Consider the following 22,040-nt stretch of genomic DNA (forward strand, 5'->3'; position numbering starts at 1 on the left):
CTGGAAGACCAACAAAAGGCATCCAGCCTAGTAGATAAATATGCACTGGGAGTAATTCTTGCAAGATACATATTCAAAGTGCTCCCTGATTGCCTTGAGTTCCACCTCCCTGAATTAATGACTCCAGTCATTTCCAGAGGAGAATTTGTTTATACCAGTAATGTATTACAAATGCCACATTTGCACACACTCCCTGTCAACATTTCATGATAAATTGCTATGTCCACATTTGTAATGGAAACTGCTGGTGTAAAATTCGTCACACTGTAAATATATCTTCCACCAGCAGTAGCTCAGCGACACCTCAGTTTGCATCTTCCAGGTCTTCAACCAACATTGCAAATAAACTCCTAAGCTCCAATCAACTCTATTTCTCTGCTTCCCAAACTGTGTTATTTAACTGTGAATAATTTAAAACTGAAGTATTATATAAATCTAAGGACCTAATGTATGAGTTGAAAGTAATGTCTGAATAATGCCTGCAAACCCTAGTTCAATAATCCCCCACTCTCACTTACCACTTTACCTGAACACTATACTTGATTTTGACTCTCGAAGTATACAAGTCCATCCGCTATGGACTTCTACAATTAAAAATTTTGAGTAGCACAGACATGATGTTCACAAATGTTACATTTCTAACCTTTGCCAATTCTGATGAAAGGTCACAGACCTGAAACGTTAACTCAGTTTCTCTCTCCACAGATGCTGCCAGACCCGACGAGTATTTCCGGCACTTTCTGTTCTCATTTCAGAGTTCCAGCATACACAGTATTTTGCTTTTATTGTGATGTTCACAAATCCTACTTCCTGTTGTCACAATTTTCAACCTCACTTTTTCTATCAACATTAAGCATTGTAACTGACTATGTTAATATTTCCCATTCAATTTTGTTATGTCAACTGTCACAATATTGTTCTGGGGATCTCGCCTCTAAATGGCTCTGTGGAATGAGTTTCTTAAGAGTCCCAACTCCATCACCATTTTACATTTTTAAAAAATTAATCAATTAGCTGTATGAAACACCACAAGCAGTACTAGCGTTAAAATGCTTCTTGGGTTCTGATCGCCATTACAATTTTTGAGCCAGAAATTCAGGATTGGAAAGCGATTACTCTGGACCTGCCACTGCCAACCGGGATTAGCAATAATTCATTACAACTCACATAGGCACCCAGAAGAAAGTAGCTAACCAGACAAAAGTCAAGTAATGCTACTGAATAATTGGTTGGATATTATCCACTTGAACATTTCCTCAAATATTAATGGTACAACTGTTAATCTAATACTGATAACCAGCAAAACAAATGATTGGTGAATTCAAATCTCCAGTTGTAATGAGATTTTAATAGCATTGCATGCTGAGCACTGTTAGTATTTGTTAAATGGGAATAAAGCAAACTCTTAAGACATTCACACAAGAGTGATGATCACATGAAACCAAAACAGACAAAGTTCAAGAATTTTACTGTTATCAACTCAGCCTCTTGTGTTAATGCCTTGGAACACATGCTACAATAACCACAATAACCTGTATGTAATAGAGATTAGGGCAGCAATCAGTGACGGTAACTCACTTCACAATTCAAATTCTGAAACTTTTTTTTATTCTTTCATGGGATGTGGGCATCGTAGGCAAGACCAGCATTTGTTGCCCATCCCTAATTGTCTTTGACAACTGAATGGCTTGCTAGGCAATTTCAGAAGGCAGTTAAGAGTCAACCATATTGCTGTGGGTCTGGAGTCACATGTAGGCCAGACCAGTTAAGGACAGCAGATTTCCTTCCCTAAAGGACAGTAGTGAACCAGATGGGTTTTTACAACAATTGAAGATAATTTCATGGCACCATTCAATTTCAGATTTTCTTTTTACTAATTAATTGAAATGTAAATTCCACCACCTGCCATGGCTGGGATTTCAATGTACCGTGGACATTAGCATGGGCCTCTGGATTACTAGCTCAGTAACAATAGCACTACGCCCTGAGCCTGACCAAGAGGGGCAATGCAAGGAGAGCACCCAACAAACGCACAGTGCGCAGACCCCATGTGTACATCTGGGATCAGCACAACTTGCATAATTGAGACGAGGCTCCTAGAAAATAAGTCTCGGCAGCTTTCCCATTGGAAGATGGGAAGTGAGGTTCTCCTTTAAGATTTGATGGCCTGCAGCAGTTCAAAGGGTCAGGAACTGTGGTTCTTTAAGTCAGGACCCTTGTGTTTTGAAGCATGTCTGCAAACACTTTGGGTAGGCACAGAATTCTCCATTTCTCTGTTGGAACCATCAATCTCATGATGGAACGACTGATGTACAGGTGGAGGATGGGGGAGGGTGATTGCATTTTTAGGACATTACAGGACCTTCAGGCAAGATGGCCAATAAGAATGGCTGAAGAGGATTACCAGCATGAATGCTACAAGCAACATACAACAGTCCTGGAACCAATTGGGAAAAATGTCAGCTAAGGTAAGAGAACACAAAATCATTTCATTAATGTGATGCAGTAAACACCTCTGATTACCTCTCCCATTTGCTGTTATAAATTACTTTCAGTACTTGCCTTGACTGCATTAATAACTTGGCCTTTCCTGGTCGTGTTCGTTCACTTTCACCCTTGCACATAATCAGCTCAAAGCAATCATCCCATCTGATGAAGCTGCCTAATGCATGTACATGTCATCATACCTGCTGGTAGCCACATGCAGTCATTTAGATATCCATGTATATCATCAGGACAATTGCATCCTCTCAATTCTACTCTGCTTGTAGGAGAAGACATTGCAGAACAAAAGAGAAAAAATATACAGGGTAGGGAGCCTCTAAGCAACATTCAACAACCTTGTATCAGGAAGAAGCCCTGCAAATCCAGGGAATGAGACATAGAGGGCATTGGTGAGACCACATCTAGAGTACTGTGTACAGTTTTGGTCTCCTTATTTAAGAAAGGATATAATTGCATTGGAAGCAGTTCAGAGAAGGTTCACTCGACTGATTCCTGGGATGAGAGGGTTATCTTATGAGGAAAGGTTGGACAGGTTGGGTTTGTATTTATTGGAGTTTAGAAGGGTGAGAGATGATCTTATTGAAACAGATAAGATCCTGAAGGGACTTGAAAGGGTGAATGTTGAAAGAATGTTTCCCCTTGTGGGAGAGATTAAAACTAGGGGGCACAGTTTAAAAATGAGAGGTCTCCCATTTAAGACAGAGATGAGGAGAAATTTTTTTCTCTCAGAGGGTTGTGAGCCTGTGGAACTCTCTTCCCCGGAGAGCAGTGGAGGCAGGATTATTGAATGTTTTTAAGGCAGAGGTAGACAGACTCTTGACAAACAAGGGAGTCAAAGGGTACCGGGAGTAGGCAGGAAAGTGGAGCTGTGTCCACAAACAGATGAGCCATGATTTTATAGAATGGCAGACCAGGACTCGAGGGGCCGAATAGCCTACTCCTGCTCCTAGTTCGTATGTTCGTATGAGACCACAGAGGGAGCTGGAGGTAAGGAAGAAGGAAATGTTGCACCAGCTTCGGTTCTGTGCTAATCGTCTTCATCTGCACTTGCTTTTTGTCCTATGCTTTCATTCCTTTGCTTCCAATAAATCATACACTAACAAACTTTACCATGCCACTCCTTTTCCTGAAAGCAATGTGAAGTTTTCTCACAACAACACTATTGTAACTATTCTCCCTCTCTTCTTCTCCAGGTGTGCCAGAGGAAACTATACTGGGACCTTGGGAAGAATTTTCAGGAATCGTGCAGGTGGATCTGGAGTCTGGAGGAAAGGCGTCCAGAAACAGGAGGGAATGCTGCTCAGACCAACTACACATCACATTTCCACCTTCACGGAATCTGCAGGAGTTGGGGTGATGGCAGGACTGGTTACCCAGCTGGCCGCGGCAGGAAGCCAGTTATGCCACTTGAGGCCTTAATTAAGGGCAGTCTCCCCAACGCCGGCTGTATTTTTCCAGCTGGCACACAGGGTGCCCATCAAGCCAGTAGGCCGGCCGTGGAATGGTGGCAGACTCCAGTGGTGGAGCAGAAAGCTCCATTCGATGGGGAAGGCTCCATGCTAATGAACGGCTGTAACCGCGGCAGAGCCCGTTACGGTGGGGAGGCTTTCCCCCTCATGTCTAACGGATCTAACACTTCTGGCCATTCTTACATTCCCCATTTGTGGCCGACGACCAGGAATGGAGTTGCCCTTGTGCCTCTCTACATACTTCAGCAGCTCCCACCTCCAACGGTGGGGCTGCTCATCTTTCAGTGATGGATAGCTTCCTATTGGCCTGTCAGACTCGGGAGCCCACTTGCTGTTCTTAATTGGATGGGGCTTAAGTGGCTGCCTCCAAAATCTCCCGGGGTCCCACTACCGCCATTTCCTGGTTCCCAATGGCATTTCATCCCGATGGCATAATCAGGACGCGATAACAAAACTGCAGCCCCTTGTGTCTGCCAGCACTTCACATCATACACCATTACTCACTCTAACCCCCTAAATCACCAGCTCAGGTACACCTACCTGGGGAAATTTAGATAGTAATTTACAGGGGTGTGCAATGAGTAAGACACAGAGCATAAATGAGAAAAAGCAGCTGACAGTAGCAGAGGAGCAGAAATGTGTTGCCCCGGGGGACCAATTCATGGTGCAACTCCATTGATGAACTCGGAGATCAGGCTTCAAAGGCCCCGCTTTCAAAATGAAAAATGTATTCTGAGCATAGTATGTTGGTGCAGACACTGAGTATCTGCCAGGCAGTATGTGGCAGAAGGTAGCTTGCATGAAGAGATGCATTAGTCTGCAGTGTGCAACCTTACCTGCTCATTTTGCAATACTCCATTCGGGAGCATGTAACAACTTCAGGGAGATCTGCAGCATAGCTCCCCAAGTTTGACCCATATCCCCAGTTGGAGATTCTTTAAGTGCACAGATTACTGTCAATGACCCATGAGGATTCTTGTCAAGCAGGCTATCTCATCCAGCTATGACAGGCTTCTGAATCTAGATAGGGCCATGAGACACCGATTCACCCATTTTGCTCATGTCACTAGTTCTGCTCTCAGTGATCAATGACCATGGTGAGTCAGAGCTGCGTAGTAGAGACATGAAACAAAAACAAGAAATGCTGGAATCACTCAGCAGGTCTGGCAGCATCTGTGGAAAGAGAAGCTGAGTTAACGTTTCGGGTCAGTGACCCTTCTTCAGAACCGAAACGTTAACTCTGCTTCTCTTTCCACAGATGCTGCCAGACCTGCTGAGTGATTCCAGCATTTCTTGTTTTTGTTTCAGATTTCCAGCATCCGCAGTATTTTGCTTTTATTATTGTAGTAGAGACATGGTTTGATTGGGAGTAGGTGTTGGCACTATCTCTCACAATGGCAACACTACCACTTCCCCTCACTGGATACCTTCAATGGCTGCATAAGTTTAATAAAACACAAGATGCCAGCCGCCTACACAATGGCAACAACTGGTCCATCTCAGGACTTGGCTCCCAGGAGGCAACAAATCCCAGGTTACAGATACACATCAGCCAGCTACTTCAAGAACCTCTGCCTCTCAGACAGCACCTAGTGGAAACACCAGGTTAGGTTTAAGAGGACATACACCTCACACTCACCAAAACGCATCACAAAAACCAATACATGACCCTGTGCCACTGAGCCACAATACATGGAAGATCTGATTTTGCTCATGTCATCTGTACAGAAACTATTCTTCCAAAGGTTTATGAGACTATTTTTAAAAATGCAAGAAATATGAGATTTCAGATTTGACAACTGTATTTGTGACAGCAATGGGAAGAGGTAGACAGGATTTTTAATGTAGTGTACACACTGCAAAGCTAAGGGAAACTCTGCAGTATGATAGCTTCCTGAATGGCTTCTGCAGCCAGCATTAGTTCTGATCCACATTATCTTCAAGTTCTTCATACTCCTTTCAGTTGTCCTCACACTTCCTTCCCCAGGACCTCCACAATGATGGTGCTTTGCAGGGTGAAGTTGTGTAGTATGCAGCACAACACCATGATCTTCTCTATACGCCAGCTACAAGATAAGTGTAGGGAACAGAGTATACCCCTTGACCTTACTTTCGTAGATCTCACATTCCACACTGTCAGCAGAGAAGGGCGCTACAAGATTTTGGGAAAACTAGCCGTCCACCAAAGCTCCTCAGTCTCATCTGCTCCTTCCATGACAACATGCACTGCAATGTATAGTTTGATGGCTCCATTTCTGACAGTTTTGGAGTGAAAAATGGAGTGAAACAGGGCTGTGTCCCAGCCCCCATTCCATTTGGTATTTTCTTCTCCATGCTCCTGACCTTTGCTTTCCCTGCAGATATGGAAGGAATCTATTTGCACATTAGGTCAGACAACAAGCTGTACCATCTATCAAGACTGAAAGCAAAGACAAAAACACATCGCATCCTGATCAGGGAACTCCTCTACGCTGATGGTGCTACACTTGTCGCCCACACGGAATCTCAGCTCCGAAGATTCATGGATTCTCTCTCCCATGCCTGTAAATTTTTCTGCCTGACTATAAGTGTCAAGAAAACAGTGGTCATGGGACAAGGTGTTGCATCTGCACCCCTGATCACACTAAATAACACCTCACTGGAAGTGGTTAGCAAATTCTTCTACCTTGGGTCCACGGTGACAGACAATCTGTCCCTTGATGCAGAGCTCGATACACGCATAGGGAAAGCAGCCACCACCTTTGGCCGACTCACAAAACGCGCACGGAATAACACCAAGCTGACGGTTTATAATGCCTGTATTCTCAGCACCTTGGTGTATGGCTATGAAACATGAGAGATTTACAGCTACCAGGAAAAGAAGCTGAGCAATTTCCATCTTTGCTGTCTGTGGTGCATTATGGGTATATCCTGGTAGGACAAAGTCACGAATGTGGCAGTCCTTGCAAAGGCAGGGCTCCCAAATGTGTTAGCATTAATCAAACAGAGGAGCCTTTGGTGGATCGGACACGTCCACAGGATGGACGACGGTCATCTACCCAAGGACCTTCTGTATGGTGAGGTAGCTGGAGCCAGACAACCAGTGGGGCGCCCAAAGCTCTGCTTCAAGGATGCCTGCAAGCATGAAATGAAAGCGCTAAACATCGACAATCGCACCCTGGGAGTCACTAGCCGATGAACGAGGGAAATGGCAACACCTCTTGTGGGCTGGCGTACACCACCACAACGACCAGTGACTACAACAGCTTGGCAACGGGCACCAATGCCGAAAGCAACAACCCAAAACGTCACCTGGCAGCTTCATGTGTGGCACTTATGGCAGAAACTGCCTCTCAAGGGTTGGCCTTCACAGCCATCAGCAAAGATGCACCATATGAAGACCCCCCACCTAAATGTATTGTTTGCTGCGTGTCCATCATCTCTTGTAGATGGAAGGATGCCAACAATACCAGAATCCTTGTAGTCTTAAAGGGACATACACCTACATTTTAGCAGATGAAGTATGTATATTTTTTATATATATAATAAATAAATGGTATAATTTTCCTGTCCTTATAAAACAATGCATCCAGTGACTTACTATGAGCAATGCTATGAGAGAGATCCAAGTTTTAAAAACTTTTTTCCTTCAGCAACCTTAGACAATCAACTAGTATTGCAAAATGTTGTGATTTCTTACAGTTTTACCACATTTATTTTAACGGTCTCTTTTTTACTGTTGGCAAACAATATTGCACAACTGGCCCCTGTTGGGTTACCAGGTGATTAAGCTACAACTCATGTTTGGATTTATTTTGATGGTTACCAGAACCATATATCATATCAGTACTTCTTTTCATTTCAGTTCCTGTATCCATGCCACTGTTGTATCCTCTGGTGAACTCTACAGAGGTGAAGTTAGGAGAAACTGTGACACTGCACTGCATAACAAGCACAGGAACTCTGCCAATCACTTACACACTGTATTGGAATCAATCAAGTCTGCAATCAGCCTTTACAACGCAGGCAGCACCAGCAGTTTTTAACATAACAGTAGAGACTATGGCACATTCCGGAGAGTACAGATGTAAAGCTGAAAATCAAATTTCTTCACAACGCAGTAACGGAATATCATTTCATGTTTTAAGTATGTATATGCTAAATGCAATCTGTCCCTTCATTGTACTGTGCATTCTTAGTTAGAAATGTCAATGGGGTTTTATCAGGTAACTTTGTTCGTTATACAATATTTATTGACATTCTAATTTTGGTTTTCATAAGAGGAGTAATAATACTTGGATTTCAGTGTCAACATTAAGAAGTAATGTTTTCCTCCTCCAGGTTTCTCTTTTCTGCTAAATGTACTGACACATTTAAGGCTCTGGTCCTATGGGTGCTGGTGGTCCACTACCACCTCACCCAAGTGGCCATTCTTCATGTGCGACTCTAGATTATCAGTGCTGGCAGACTATTTTAATATGGGGGAGACTCAACCAAGCCTGATTCCAACATCCACACACATACAAATTCAAGCAAGGGTCACTGGAATGAGGAATCCTGTTTGATATTTCTCCTCCTCAGTCCATGGTGTTAAGGCTAATATAACATTATTAGCTAAAACAATGCAGACCAGGGATAAGAAAACCAAGATGTTCCTGGCACATGTAGCTGAGTAATATGCCGAACAGTGCATTTACTATTCAGGTATCAGAAGAGTTCTTTGTGCAAGTTTGTTGCACAAACCTTGACTTCATTTTCAGATGTTTAAGATTTTGACATGATTTATAGAATCATAGAAGAAGGAATGTTAAAAAATTACCCATTTATTACCATTCATTGATCTTTTTCCCCATATTCTTTTAATTTTTCTCCTTCACACATTTATCCACTTCTTTGTTGAAAACTGTCCATCACTGTGTCTGGTAAGGTATCCCATGTCCTAAAAATCATGTAAAATTAACTTCTCATAATTGCTCCCATCATTCATTTGTGATATTAAATTTATGCCCTTTTGTTATGACTCACCAGCAGAAATGTTTTTTTCCCTATTTAACATATAAAAACCCAACATAATGTTCAACACCTCTAGCAGATCTCCTCCTTCTATTTTTTCAATGAAAAGAGCCCCCTTTTGCTAGTCACGCCTAGGAATTAGACAGTTATATGAAAAGGAAGAATGTGCAGGGTTATGGGGAGAAGGCAGGGGAATGGAACTGAGGGAATTGCTCTTTCAGAGAGCCGGTGCAGGCACGATGGGCTGAATGGCCTCCTTCTGCGCTGCAACGATTCTGTGATTCTGTAATTAAAGACTTTCATCCCTGGTCTCATCTTAGTGAATATTTCCTGTACCCCCTCTTGACATGCTTTCTAATATAAGCTGACCAAAACTGGATACAGTATTCTGTGGCCTAACCAATGATTTGTATCATTTCATAAGGAAACTAAAAAGTGTCACATTTTAAATTTCACCTTCTTCTTGCCCAAACCATTCTACATGTGGACACCAAGCAGAATATAGTAGAGGAGCAAAGGCCAGACAATACCACTGAAACATCAGGCAAGTCTCACAAAAGAAACAGTGCAAGTTTGAGATTCACAGCTGCAAACAACATATACAATTATGCTCATTAATTCAAAATAACAAAGCTCCAATAAAAATTAAAGTCAATTCTCTCAGGGATTGTAATCTTACTGTTTACTGAATATGGGCGAACAAAGATTCTGGAGGGCAACATAAAGTACTCACATATAATCTGAATGCACCAAATTATCTCACCTGAAAGGCAAAGCTGAAGCACATTACTACTATATTTAATTCCTTGTGTGGTATTATCTTTTTCATGATAAGGACTTGTGCATTTATCAGTCAAAATGAGATTTGGGCCAAGACAGTCTTCCCAGTGGTGATCCAGCCAGTAAGACATCCACCTGCTTCCCAACATTGTCATATCCATACACAGTGATCCCCTGGCAGTATTTCCACCACCAAGAGGAAGCCCACCATTGCCTGACTGGAAATTCACAGCTGTGCTGCAGTGGCACTGTCAAGCTCTTTCTTGCTGCTCCCCAGGGTCTACCACCAACTTCCCCGAGGCAGCCCAAGAAGTTATGTTAAGTGAGATGGATGGGAAGGCAGTTCGTCAGGGGCCCAGCCCCTTTTATCCCAGCCAAATCTCCCATGTGGCCCCCAGTTCCATCAATTTATACAGGGTAGACGCTGAGAGGTTGGGGAATCTAGAACACAGGGGTACAGTCTCAGGATATGGAGATCATTTAGGACTGAGATGTGGGGAAATTTCTTCACTCAAAGGGTTGTGAATCTTTGAAATTCTCTACACCAGAGGGTTGTGGATGTTCCATCGTTGGATATATTTAAGGCTGAGACAGAGTTTTGGTCTCTCAGGGAATCAAGGGATATGGGGAGCAGGCTGGAAAGTGGAGTTAAAGCCAAAGACGAGCCATGATCATATTGAATGGCAGAGCAGGCTCGAGGGGCCGAATGGTCTACTCCTGCTCCTATTTCTTGTGTGGTGTTGTTATAGCATTGCATGCCTGATCATAGCTTGTTCCTCCACTAACACTATGCCGGGTTCCTTTGAGGGCTGAGGTGCAGAAATTCTCAGTTTATGGATTCCCTACCTCAGTTACATAGCTCCCACATTAAGCCATGACCTAACGGAAACGGGTCTCAGCCAGATTTTCAGCCCTTCTAGCCCACTCCAGCCAAATTTTCCTTTTGTTAGGCAACTCTGATTTGTATCGTGCTCCATTCACAGCACAACTGCCTTTCAGTAATCTCACTTCTCTCCTGTCTCATACTGGGCCTTGCACATGCATAAACTTGCAATTCTCTGTGCATGGATTCTCTCAGATCTGGCCATTCAATGGCAGTTGTCTATTATAATCTTACAACTTTTAAAAAGATAAAATCTAGATAACAGGGCAATTAGGGATGGGCAACAAATGCTGGCCTTTCCAGCAATGCTCACATCCCATGAACTAATTTTTTTAAAAAGGTAAAATAATTCTACATCACAATGTTATGGTTGTAATTGAGAAATGGGTACAATACGAATCATTTGTATTGAAACTGTAACTATTATTCTAGTCAAAGTATTACTGATCAGGTGTCCTAATTTGATTTGTTGCAGCATTTTGTTTTATTTGGTGTGTACTAGCCTTATTTGGAATTGTTGAGATGGAAAAGGAAGAATATTCTAGAAACAGATCATTTTAGAAAAATCTCAAGAGTATCTTTGCACATTTAGAACTGTCCATGATTTCAATATTTTCCTTGTATTCTGTGCTGCTGAACTGTCAGATTATTGCATATATGACCTCTAAGCTAAGGGAACCACAAAGTCTTATATACCATTGTTCTCTCAAATTCTACCATGTTTCATAGGTTTATCGTTTCTATTCAGCTGACAAAATATTTCAAAGGAGATTGTCTGTAAGGAACATCTTGCATAACATAGGAATAAAATGCACTGGCATCAGTTAAGAGTGATAACTGGGTGAAAAGCAATTGTTAGGAGAGATCACTGGGTGAAAAGGCAGCAGGAGATTTTGGAGAGACAATTGGAGACCAAATACCAGTGTATCAGTATTATATTATATATTATATTTTTATCAGTACCCTTGAAAACAAAAAAAAGTACATCAGGGAGCTGTGTGCAGTGACTAGAAACAGATATTGCTGCAATTTGACAATTTATTGTACTTGCATTGCAAAGTGAGGCCATAGCAAAATAACCAAAATTACACTAAAGGTCCCATTAACAGCAATGTGATAATGACCAGATAATCTGTTTTAGTGATTTTGGTTCAGGGATAAATATTGGACAGAACACCAGAGAGAACAGCCCATCTCTTCCTAGAAATAGTGCCCGAGAAAGCAGGCAGGACCTCGGTTTAACATACCATCCAAAAGATGGTGCCTCTGGCAGTGCAGCACTCCCTCACTACAGCACTAGAGTGTCAGCTAAGATTTTGTGATCAAGTCTCTGGTGTGTGACTCAAACCCACAACCCTTTGACTCAGAGGCGAGAGTGTTACTCATTGGTTTCAGCTGTGGTTCAATCTAGATTTAGATTCTACCAACTTAAAAAGTTACACAATTAATTCATAAGCCGGTGAACTGCAACTTCATTCTCACAATGCATACACTTAAACTTGAAGAACTAAACAGGATGTTTAGAAATAGAACTGTGAGAATCCCCTTGGTCTAATAGGTAAATATACCACAGTGTGTAGTACTGAGCCTACAGACCAGGAAAGTCCCAGGTTCAGTTTCTATTAAGTATTGAATCAGGTGCCCTAGTGAGGACAGGAATCAACTAGAGTTCAAGTGCCTGATGTCTATTCAGTGACCCATATGGGAAATTCCATGTGTGGCTGGACCTCAGGTGAGGATACTGTCAGGCTCAGATGTAATCCATTTTACCTCTAAATAACCTGTTGATACTCCCTTGCTGTCCAGAATCAGGCATAAAGAAGGGCCAGTTGAGCAAGGTACCAGAGAGCTATCAGTACCCGAAAAACAAAGCCTAATCTCAGTCACTGCCTTCAGGAGAGAAAGTGATAAAAATGGATGAAAATTAAAACATAGAAATGTTAGTTTTAGACTAAATTAATGGATAAATAGATACAACATGGACCTAGATTTTCCGCTTAATAACTAGAGTGAATTGGTGCAAAAAATGCCACTCTACTACTATTTTCCACGAGACGTGATGGGGGACAGACAATACATTTGCCAAATATATGCACAAGCATATTGCAATGCTATGCAAATGACAGAAATGTATCATCTGACATGTTTCCTATCATTTACACCCTAGCAGTATTGAGCATTAGGAACACCTGTATACTGCTGGCATACAGCACGACGATAGTGGCCGAAGGAATTCAAGGTTAAAGTAGCTGTCTCAGCCTCTGCAATTAATCCCAGGGTGATTGATTGCATTGGAAGGTTTTTTTTTTCAAAAATAAATGTAATTTGAAAAGTCTTTCTAGCAACAGAGAGTCCACCGGTCATTCTATCCTGTGTCAGGCCTATAGATCCTTCAGCGGCCATTTTAAGACCACCCCATGGATTCAGGAAGTTCCACTGAGATGGAACAAAAGTGGAAAACCCCAGCCAAAGGATATCCAAGTGGCATTGTGAACATTTTGGTAAATTGGCCAAGTAAAGTCGATACTGCAGCCCCTCCACCCATGAGGTTTTATGTTTTACAATATACACATATTAGATTTGGGGGAAATCGGAACTTCCCTCTTTTCTTCATTCCCCCAAATTATTGCCCTCACCCTTTTCAATGCCACCCTCCCGGGTAAGGAATACTGAATGACTCCATTCATAGTTCGATCTCCTTAGGCACCATCAATGCCACTCTTTGATTAACCTTAACACAAGAGGCATTTGTGCAGCAAGAGAAATATTCTGCCTCTTGCTAGTTTTTAACTCCATTTTGAAAATGGCCTTCTGCCGTCTGAACCCAATCTCACATGCAAATAGGAATACAAATAACAATCAAGTCTCGAGCAGAAATACAGGTTTCATGGTTGAGTAGATACTGCATGCCCCACTTTCAGTATTTTCCTCTCAATTTTCTCCCCTTCTCTCCTAAAATGAGACATGCCGATGTTTTAAAAAGATTGCATTTATAAAAAACACTTTACAATGTCTCTTGGAAACACCTCAAAGCATTTCATATAGTTTTGTTTATCCCTTCCCTCCCTTAATATCATCTCTCTCCCACTGCTCACTTTTCTCTCCCCTCACTTTCATCTTTTTCCTATTTGTACCGTTGTCTCTTTGCACTTTGTCTTTCCTCCTTGTTCACACCTCCTTTTTACCTCTCAAAAGTTTTATTTTTCCCTCTACTTTATACAGAATTGCAGCTGCGTGTGGGGTTTTTGGATAGAATGGAGGAGAAGGGAGCAGGACTTCAATCAGAACTGAGGAGGGAGGCATTAGCAGAGCTGGAAGTGGAATGTAATCAAAGCCAGGAAAGGGGATTTGGAGAAGGAGAAATTTAATTAGAGTCAGGATGCAGGCTTTAACAGAAAGTGGGAGCCTAATCAGAGCTGAAGGTTAGAATTTAAACCAGAGCCAAGGACATAATCAGAGCTAGGGAGAGGGACTTAATCCCAGCTGGGCTTTACACATCAATGGGGAGTGGGCTGTCGATGTAAAAATGAATGTTAGTTGAGACTTTTCCAACTGTTTTGAACAGTGGTTGTGCCAGTCCTCACAGAAGAACAGGGATTGGACCATTTGTTTAGCCGTAGGAAAATTATGCCTTTCTTGCTCACACACCAACACAATTGTTCCAAATCTTTTAGCTTTCTGAACAATCTCCAGGGCTAACTTAGAGAGGCATCTGTCCTCATTACAGCTGCCACCTAATATACAGCTTTTTTGAAAAAGTCATCAGTGTTATCTTAATTTAGTAATGAATAGAATAGGTAATATGAAATTGTATAAAATAATTATGTCTGGAACTGTTAGGGGTCGTAACACAGAAAGAAGAACCACCATACAATATTTTCTTCATATATTTCTATACCCTCCTGCAAACACATGTTTTATGAATGTGACAAGGAGCAAAACAGAAGCAATTAAAAACTTGTGAAATAAAACATCTTTCTTTCCCTCCAGGAACTCAGTGGTGGAGTTATGTAGCACCCATCGTTTCACTGGTGGCAATAATAGTAGCCGTAGTAATAATATTATCAGCCAGATGTATTAAACAGCAGTGCCAGAATAAGAATGGTGAGTGTCTCTTTGTCAGCTTACCTTCATTGCTCATCATTATTTGAAGTATTTTTCTCACTTGGTTGTTTAATATTTATTTTTATTATTTTAAAAATTTCTATCAACAGGTACAAACCAAGAGGATGAAAGGTAGGATTTCTTAATCAGTCATACAGATCCTTATTGGCCAATTTCTTACTCAAACGAAGTAAAAGGAGTAACACATGAGCACAATTCTACATGTTGTTCACAGAAGTAAAGTAAATCTGTGCTATTGCAGTCTTGCTAAAAGTTGTGTGGTTCCCTCACTCCATGTCATGTGTTCTAATGAATGGTGCCATGAGTGCAACAAACAATGAAAGCGGAATAGCAGATATCCAACTCATAACCATCAATAGAGAAGTTCATTAACAGCAGGAGTAACAAAATACTTTACATAGAACAAAATGGAGGCATAGAGCCATTAATCCCTCTTTGATCAATATTAGTTTAATAGATTGATTCCATTTTAACATTTTTAGGTGTCCACATGTTACCTAGAAATTGTATTTCACTGTTACTTATAAAAAATAAAGATTTTCTTGAATAGCATTGGATGTACAAACAGTTCGACAAATATCAGCTATGTTTCATTTTTAAAATTTAGTTGCAGTTATGAAACCCATCAGAGAGAGTCCTTGCAACCTAACCAAGGTAAACATACTTACGTATTCATGTAACACTGTAATAAGATTAATGAAGTGCTGTGGGACAAGTTGTGTTATAGTGGCTAGAGTTTAATGCACACACCGCCATTAGTTTGTAAAAAATTGCAAGCGAGAAAGAATTACACTGTGACTTACGAATCACCACAAATTGTTGGATGATTTTTGTCACACATTCATTAGCCTTGCAAAAAACAGAGCTGTCAGTCTCCCTGTGTATTTCAAGAGGTTCAAGCTGTCACAATCTACCTTGAGAGCTGGAGCTTCCAAATATGCTAACTCGCTGCCGGAATGAAGTATCTTCATCTCCTTCTGTAGTTGCAGGTGTAAGGTTGTCAGTGAGTGGGTGCAGACTGCCACTGATACAGCCTGATGTGTCTCACATCTGCTAGCCTTCCATTTCCTCCTCCAAAAAGCTCATCTATATCAGCATTCTCACTGGGGAAAACATTGGTGGTAATAAAACAAGCAAACCTACACAAAAGCTCATGTGATAGCAGGGGAAAAAGCAAAAAATTAAAAAGGCGAACAAAAATGGCCTTAAGCCTGCTCACTTAAATTCTTTCTATGCCCTTTGGTTGAACTTTTGCATGGAGCTGAACCCCCAGCACATTACATATAAATATGGTGACGAACTACTTCCACAACAGTGTAAAGACCAGAAAGAGATGCACAAGTCCTTTGAATATTTCATGCCCCCAAGCTCAAAACACGCCAATTTGAAATGAAATGAGACATGGCATCATAGCTCTCCAACCAATATTTCTGTCCATTAGGCCCTGTGAACTGGCATACACTGGGCTGAAAAACAATGGGTGCCCGCCTGCGCGGGCTGCACTTTGTGGAGCCACTGCAATATTAAGTGCAGTGGCTCATTTAAATAGCCAGGCAGACCACCCCCACCAATGATGTGGAGGGGGTGGGCTGTTCGTCTCTGGCAATGGCCTCAGATGCCTGTGCGCAGGCGCTGACGCCATTTTTAAAGGGCTTTGACCCCTGCCGTTCGATTTAAATATTTAAAGAAACATTGATTCAAAAAATTAAATAAATTTATCTTGCCTTTCTCCCACCCCCAATAACCATAGAATTAATTACTTGCCCTCTCCCCACCCCCCCAAAACATTTACCTTGTCTACCTGACCTTCCCCCCACTAAGTGCATAAACTTTACACTATAACCCTTCCCACCATCCCCTACACCAATGAAATTATTTTGACCCTGCTCCCCCCTCCCCTCACTGAGAATGTATTATTTTTATATATAATTTAAATATATTAATGGGTGTCCCATCGCTGAGTGGGCAATTATTTTGCAGGCCCCCCCGCCACGACCCCCGACGTTGAGGGGCTAGTAAAATTCAGCCCCATATGATTAAATGTTTAACCAGTTACCGATGCAGTCAATCATAGACTCTATTTTTATCCCAGAATAAAATACACCAACCAGGTTTCTTTAATAAACAACAAAATTATCAGTTTATTAGAAAACAAGACTTAACTAGTAACAAGGCAAAGCATTAACACACAGATTGAAATATGAAAGTTCCTTTTTTACCTTAGCCCCACACACACACACACACACACACACACACACACACACACACATACACACACACACACACACACACACACACACACACACACACACACACCTTTTTAGAGCTCTGTTACAAAAAAAGACAAAAAATACTTTGGCCTAATACTTGCTAATTCTTGAAGAAAAACGAGAAGATATGGAAAGATGTCAGTTGTCCTTTTTTTGGTTTGGCATCCCAAATACGTGTAGACAGCTGTCACGAGAACAGTTCTTTCAGGCGACGTTGAAGATCAATTAGGCAGGTTTTCCAAGTGAAATGCGGCAACAGGGGTTTCTGGCAGGCTTTTCAGGAGAAATGCAGCATCAGTTTCTCTCTTTCTTACACTTGATTCTCAGGAAGTTCTCAAAGTGATGGAAGAGGGTGCTGATGGTGACTGCTCTCTTGGCTGGTTGATTTTTTCCAACTGCCTTCAAAACAGTTCACATTCCAATACACTGTCCAAAGTGAAACCAAAAACAATATCTCAAGAGTCAAGCCTCCTGACCCCTATAAATCTTGACCTGTCACTTCTCCTTAAACATCTTCCGCAGGTCAAAGAATCCCCCTGCTGGGTATTGATCTGAAATTAGGTGACTTCCAGCAAATGTTGTTTTCAAACAAGACTTCTGAGTGTCCCTTAAATGACTCCAGTGAAAAATCCTCCATGGATTCCTTTTCAGTTTTCCCAAATAAAACAATGTCCATAATCCTAAAATACATGAGTCCTCAAAAAATTAACAAAAAATATAGAAGTACAATCATAATAATATGCACAAAGGAATATTATAATACATGGACATGCAAAGATAGCTGGACTCCAAAGTGGGAGTGGGAAGAAAAAGTTTAAAAATTCACTGAATATGGTCAATAGAGTAATTTTATAATCTCACAGCCTGGAGATGACTGAGTGACTTTAATGTACAAAAAACCTTTCCCCTCAAAAACCCTAAAATATTTTCTTCTTATTTCTAGGATCTCTGAAAGAAAGTATCGACGTCGTTTATTGCAAAGTCGGAAAAGTTACACACTCAAGTAACAAACATATAAAGTTGCTCATAGCTTCCTCACAATAATAGATTTTATAAAATCATTTTTGCTGATGAGTAAGGATAAAATGTGTCCATGACATTCTTCAATCTAGTGAAAGAAAAATAGAAATTAAAGTTATGCAGAATGCTTACGAAAGTAAACAAAAAAAAAGTAACACACTAAGCTAACAGGTGTAGTAGTTACAGTACTAGATTAAATGACCCAGAGGTTGTGAGATAATCCATCATTGAAATCACCAGAAAAAAAAATCCATGAAATCTCCAGGATTGTCATAAAAACAAATTCACCTTAATGCTCTTAGATCAACTGTGGATAGACAATAAATATTGCATTACAGTGTTGCTTCACAGCCCTAGAGTATTTTTTTAAAACTCTTTACAATGTGTGTTATACAACCCCAACCAGTTGCATTCTATGGGCAATATTTGTACAGCCTCAAAAAACTGCAGCCATATTGCTTTGCAAAGCAGCTAATCAAATTTAGCAATACTTATTCCTTAGGTTTTCAGTTCTTCCCAAAATCATATATTTGTTTTTGAGTCCAACATAGCCTTAACTTGTTTTTTTAAATTGATGTCTTTGTTATATAACGACTGAGAAAAATTGTTGTTCAATTATTTCATTAATGGAAAAAAATACCATGGACACTGGTTTGGTGCCACAAGTTTTGGCAACAAATAATAGTTAACTTTTGGGGGGAAACCGATTTCAGTATGATAAAACAGGATCTGGCCAAAGTGGACTGGGAGCAGCTACTTGTAGGAAAGTCTACATCAGACCAGTGGGAGTCATTCAAAAAGGAATTCAAAAAGGTTTACAAAGTTAGGAGTGGCATGGACAGAGTGGATAGTCAGAAGCTTTTTCCCAGGGTGGAAGAGTTAGTTATTAGGGGACATAGGTTTAAGGTGCGAAGGGCAAAGTTTAGAGGGGATGTGCGAGGCAAGTTTTTTACACAGAGGGTGGTGAGTGCCTGGAACTTGCTGCCGGGGGAGGTGGTGGAAGCAGGTACGATAGCGACATTTAAGAGGCATCTTGACAAATACATGAATAGGATGGGAATAGAGGGATACGGACCCCAGAAGTGCAGAAGGTTTTAGTTTAGACAGGCATCATGATCAGCGCAGGCTTGGAGGGCCGAATGGCCTGTTCCTGTATTGTACTGTTCTTTGTTCTTTGTTCTTGAAATAGTGAGAGTTCAGGGCCAACATGTTCCCATAAAGGTGAAAGGTAGGACCAACAAGTCCAGGGAACTCTGAATGTCAAGGGATATAGAGGATTGGATCAGGAAAAAAAAGGAGGCTTATGGCAGATTCAGAGTGCTGAAAACAGCTGAGGCACTAGAGGAGTATAGAGAGTGTAGGGGGGTGCTTAAAAAAGTAATTAGGAGAGCGAAGAGAGGACATAAAAAAACACTGGAGGGCAAGATAAAGGAAGCGCAAGATGATAACCAGGGAAAGAGTAGGGCCCATGAGGGACCAAAGTGGCAATCTGTGTGTCGAGCTGGAGGACGTAGGTGAGGTTTTAAATGATTACTTTTCATCTGTGTTCACTATGGAGAAGGATGATGTAGGTGTAGAGGGAGGGGGATTGTGATATACTTCAACAAATTAGCATTGAAAGGGAGGAAGTATTTGCTGTTTTAGTGGGCTTAAAAGTGGATAAATCCCCAGGCTCAGATGAGATGTATCCCAGGCTGTTATATGAGGCTAGGGAGGAGATAGCAGGGGCTCTGACACAAATTTTCAAATGCTCTCTTGCCACAGGAGAGGTACCAGAGGACTGGAGGACAGCGAATGTGGTATCATTATTCAAGAAGGGTAGCAGGGATAAACCAGGTAATTACAGGCCAGTGCGTCTAACATCAGTGGTAGGGAAACTATTGGAAAAAATTCTGAGGGACAGGATTAATCTCCACTTGGACAGGCAGGGATTAATCAGGGATAGTCAGCATGGCTTTGCCAAGGGGAAATCGTGTCTAACCAACTTGATTGAATTTTTCGAGGAGGTGACTAGATGTGTAGTTGAGGGTAAGGCACTTGATGTAGTCTCCATGGACTTCAGTAAGGCTTTTGATAAGGTCCTGCATGGGAGATTGGTTAAGAAAGTAAGAACCCATGGGGTCGAGGGCAATTTGGCAAATTGGATCCAAAACTGGCTTAGTGGCAGGAGGCAGAGGGTGATGGTAGAGGGTTGTTTTTGCGAGTGGAGGCCTGTGACCAGAGGTGTACCGCAGGGATCGGTGCTGGGACCCCTGGTGGTTGTAGTGTACATTAATGATTTAGACGTGAATATAGGAGGTATGATCAGTAAGTTCACAGATGACATGAAAATTGGTGGTGTCGTAAATAGTGAGGTGGAAAACCTTAGATTACAGGATGATATAGATGGGCTGGTAAGATGGGTGGAGCAGTGGCAAATGGAATTTAAGCCTGAGAAGTGTGAGGTGATGCATTTTGGGAGGACTAACAAGGCAAGGGAATATACAATGGATGGTAGGACCCTAAGAAGTACAGAAGGTCAGAGGGACCTTGGTGTACTTATCCATAGATTACTGAAGGCAGCAGCACAGGTAGATAAGGTGATTAGGAAGGCATATGGGATACTTGCCTTTATTAGCCGAGGCATAGAATATAAGAGCAGGGAGGTTATGATGGAGCTATATAAAACGCTAGTTAGGCCACAGCTGGAGTACTGTGTACAGTTCTGGTCACCGCACTATAGGAAGGATGTGATTGCACTGGAGAGGGTGCAGAGGAGATTGACCAGGATGTTGCCTGGGCTGGAGCATTTCAGCTACAAAGAGAGACTGGATAGGCTAGGGTTGTTTTCCTTAGAGCAGAGAAGGCTGAAGGGGGGACCTGCTTGAGGTATTCAAAATTATGAGGGGCACTGATAGGATAGATAGGAAGAAACTTTTTCCCTTAGCGGAGGTGTCAATAACCAGGGGGCATAGATTTAAGGTAAGGGGCAGGAGGTTTAGACGGGATTTGAGGAAAAAGTTTTTCACCCAGAGGGTGGTTGGAATCTGGAACACACTGCCTGAAGGGGTGGTAGAGGCAGGAACCCTCGCAAAATTTAAGAAGTATTTAGATGAGCACTTGAAACGCTATAGCATCCACGGCTACGGGCCAAGTGCTGGAAAATGGGATTAGAATAGATAAGTGCATGATGGCCGGTATGGACACGATGGGCCGAAGGGCCTGTTTCTGTGCTGTTGTAACTCTATGACTCCATGACAAGCCCCTCATTCTTTACTATTTGTTTGATGAACATTACTCAAGATTTTTTTGGGAGGTGGTGGTCTGCGGTAGGGGATTAAAAAATAACGAAGGAAAACTCAACATCGGGCAACGTATACCTGATTTTCTTGTTGTTGTTAACAGGAAGGTTTGTCTTGAATCCAATGTTGAACTTCCAAGATGGCCTATAAATGAGGCAAAAAAAATTGTAATTATCAACACTATTAGCCCCAAAGTTCGTTCTAGCTCACAGATGATTTTTTTTTACTTTTTAGGGAAAGTTTTCTTCATTTTGCATAACAAGAAAGACATTTACATTGAAATTAGAGAGTTGTGTACAAGCAGGACCACTTATTAAAAGTAAATCATGTGAAATGCATGGGACATTCCTTACATCTTTATCAATACAACACAGTGGCTAGCATCGCAGCCTCACAGCCCCAGCGACCCGGGTTTGGTTCTGGGTACTGCCTGTGCAGAGTTTGCAAGTTCTCCCTTTGACCGTGTGGGTTGCGCCGGGTGCTCCGGTTTCCTCCCACAGCCAAAGACTTGCAGGTTGATAGGTAAATTGGCCATTATAAATTGCCCCTAGTGTAAGTAGGTGGTAGGAGAATGGTGGGGATGTGGTAGGGAATATGGGATTAATGTAGGATTAGTATAAGTGGGTGGTTGTTGGTTGGCACAGACTCGGTGGGCCAAAGGGCATGTTTCAGTGTTGTATCTCTCTATGATTCTATGAATACACTAGCCATGCAG

At 41.7% G+C, this 22,040-nt stretch overlaps 2 protein-coding genes across 10 annotated transcripts in view; one reads left to right on the forward strand and one right to left on the reverse strand.

The window, feature by feature from the left end:
- Positions 1 to 22,040, forward strand: part of LOC137384427 (platelet endothelial cell adhesion molecule-like) — a 73,034-nt gene that overhangs the window by 33,740 nt on the left and 17,254 nt on the right. For 4 of the 6 annotated variants that reach the window (XM_068058454.1, XM_068058455.1, XM_068058458.1 and 1 more), the window contains 5 exons: positions 7,819 to 8,100; positions 14,620 to 14,733; positions 14,844 to 14,865; positions 15,362 to 15,408; positions 17,968 to 18,027. In XM_068058454.1, the coding sequence (XP_067914555.1) occupies positions 7,819 to 8,100; positions 14,620 to 14,733; positions 14,844 to 14,865; positions 15,362 to 15,408; positions 17,968 to 18,027 (525 nt within the window). The remainder of the gene's footprint in view (positions 1 to 7,818; positions 8,101 to 14,619; positions 14,734 to 14,843; positions 14,866 to 15,361; positions 15,409 to 17,967; positions 18,028 to 22,040) is intronic. The other 2 variants (XM_068058457.1, XM_068058459.1) reach the window with 1 other exon arrangement.
- The window catches only part of polg2 (polymerase (DNA directed), gamma 2, accessory subunit), an 88,834-nt gene continuing 83,722 nt past the window's right edge, over positions 16,929 to 22,040 (reverse strand). For 2 of the 4 annotated variants that reach the window (XM_068058468.1, XM_068058466.1), the window contains 2 exons: positions 21,404 to 21,469; positions 16,929 to 18,132 (listed from right to left, as the gene is read on the reverse strand). In XM_068058468.1, the coding sequence (XP_067914569.1) occupies positions 21,422 to 21,469 (48 nt within the window). In that variant the 3' untranslated portion in view covers positions 16,929 to 18,132; positions 21,404 to 21,421. The remainder of the gene's footprint in view (positions 18,133 to 21,403; positions 21,470 to 22,040) is intronic. The other 2 variants (XM_068058460.1, XM_068058461.1) reach the window with 1 other exon arrangement.

The sequence above is a fragment of the Heterodontus francisci genome, chromosome 26, assembly GCF_036365525.1.
Source record: "Heterodontus francisci isolate sHetFra1 chromosome 26, sHetFra1.hap1, whole genome shotgun sequence".
NCBI classification, from domain to species: domain Eukaryota; kingdom Metazoa; phylum Chordata; class Chondrichthyes; order Heterodontiformes; family Heterodontidae; genus Heterodontus; species Heterodontus francisci.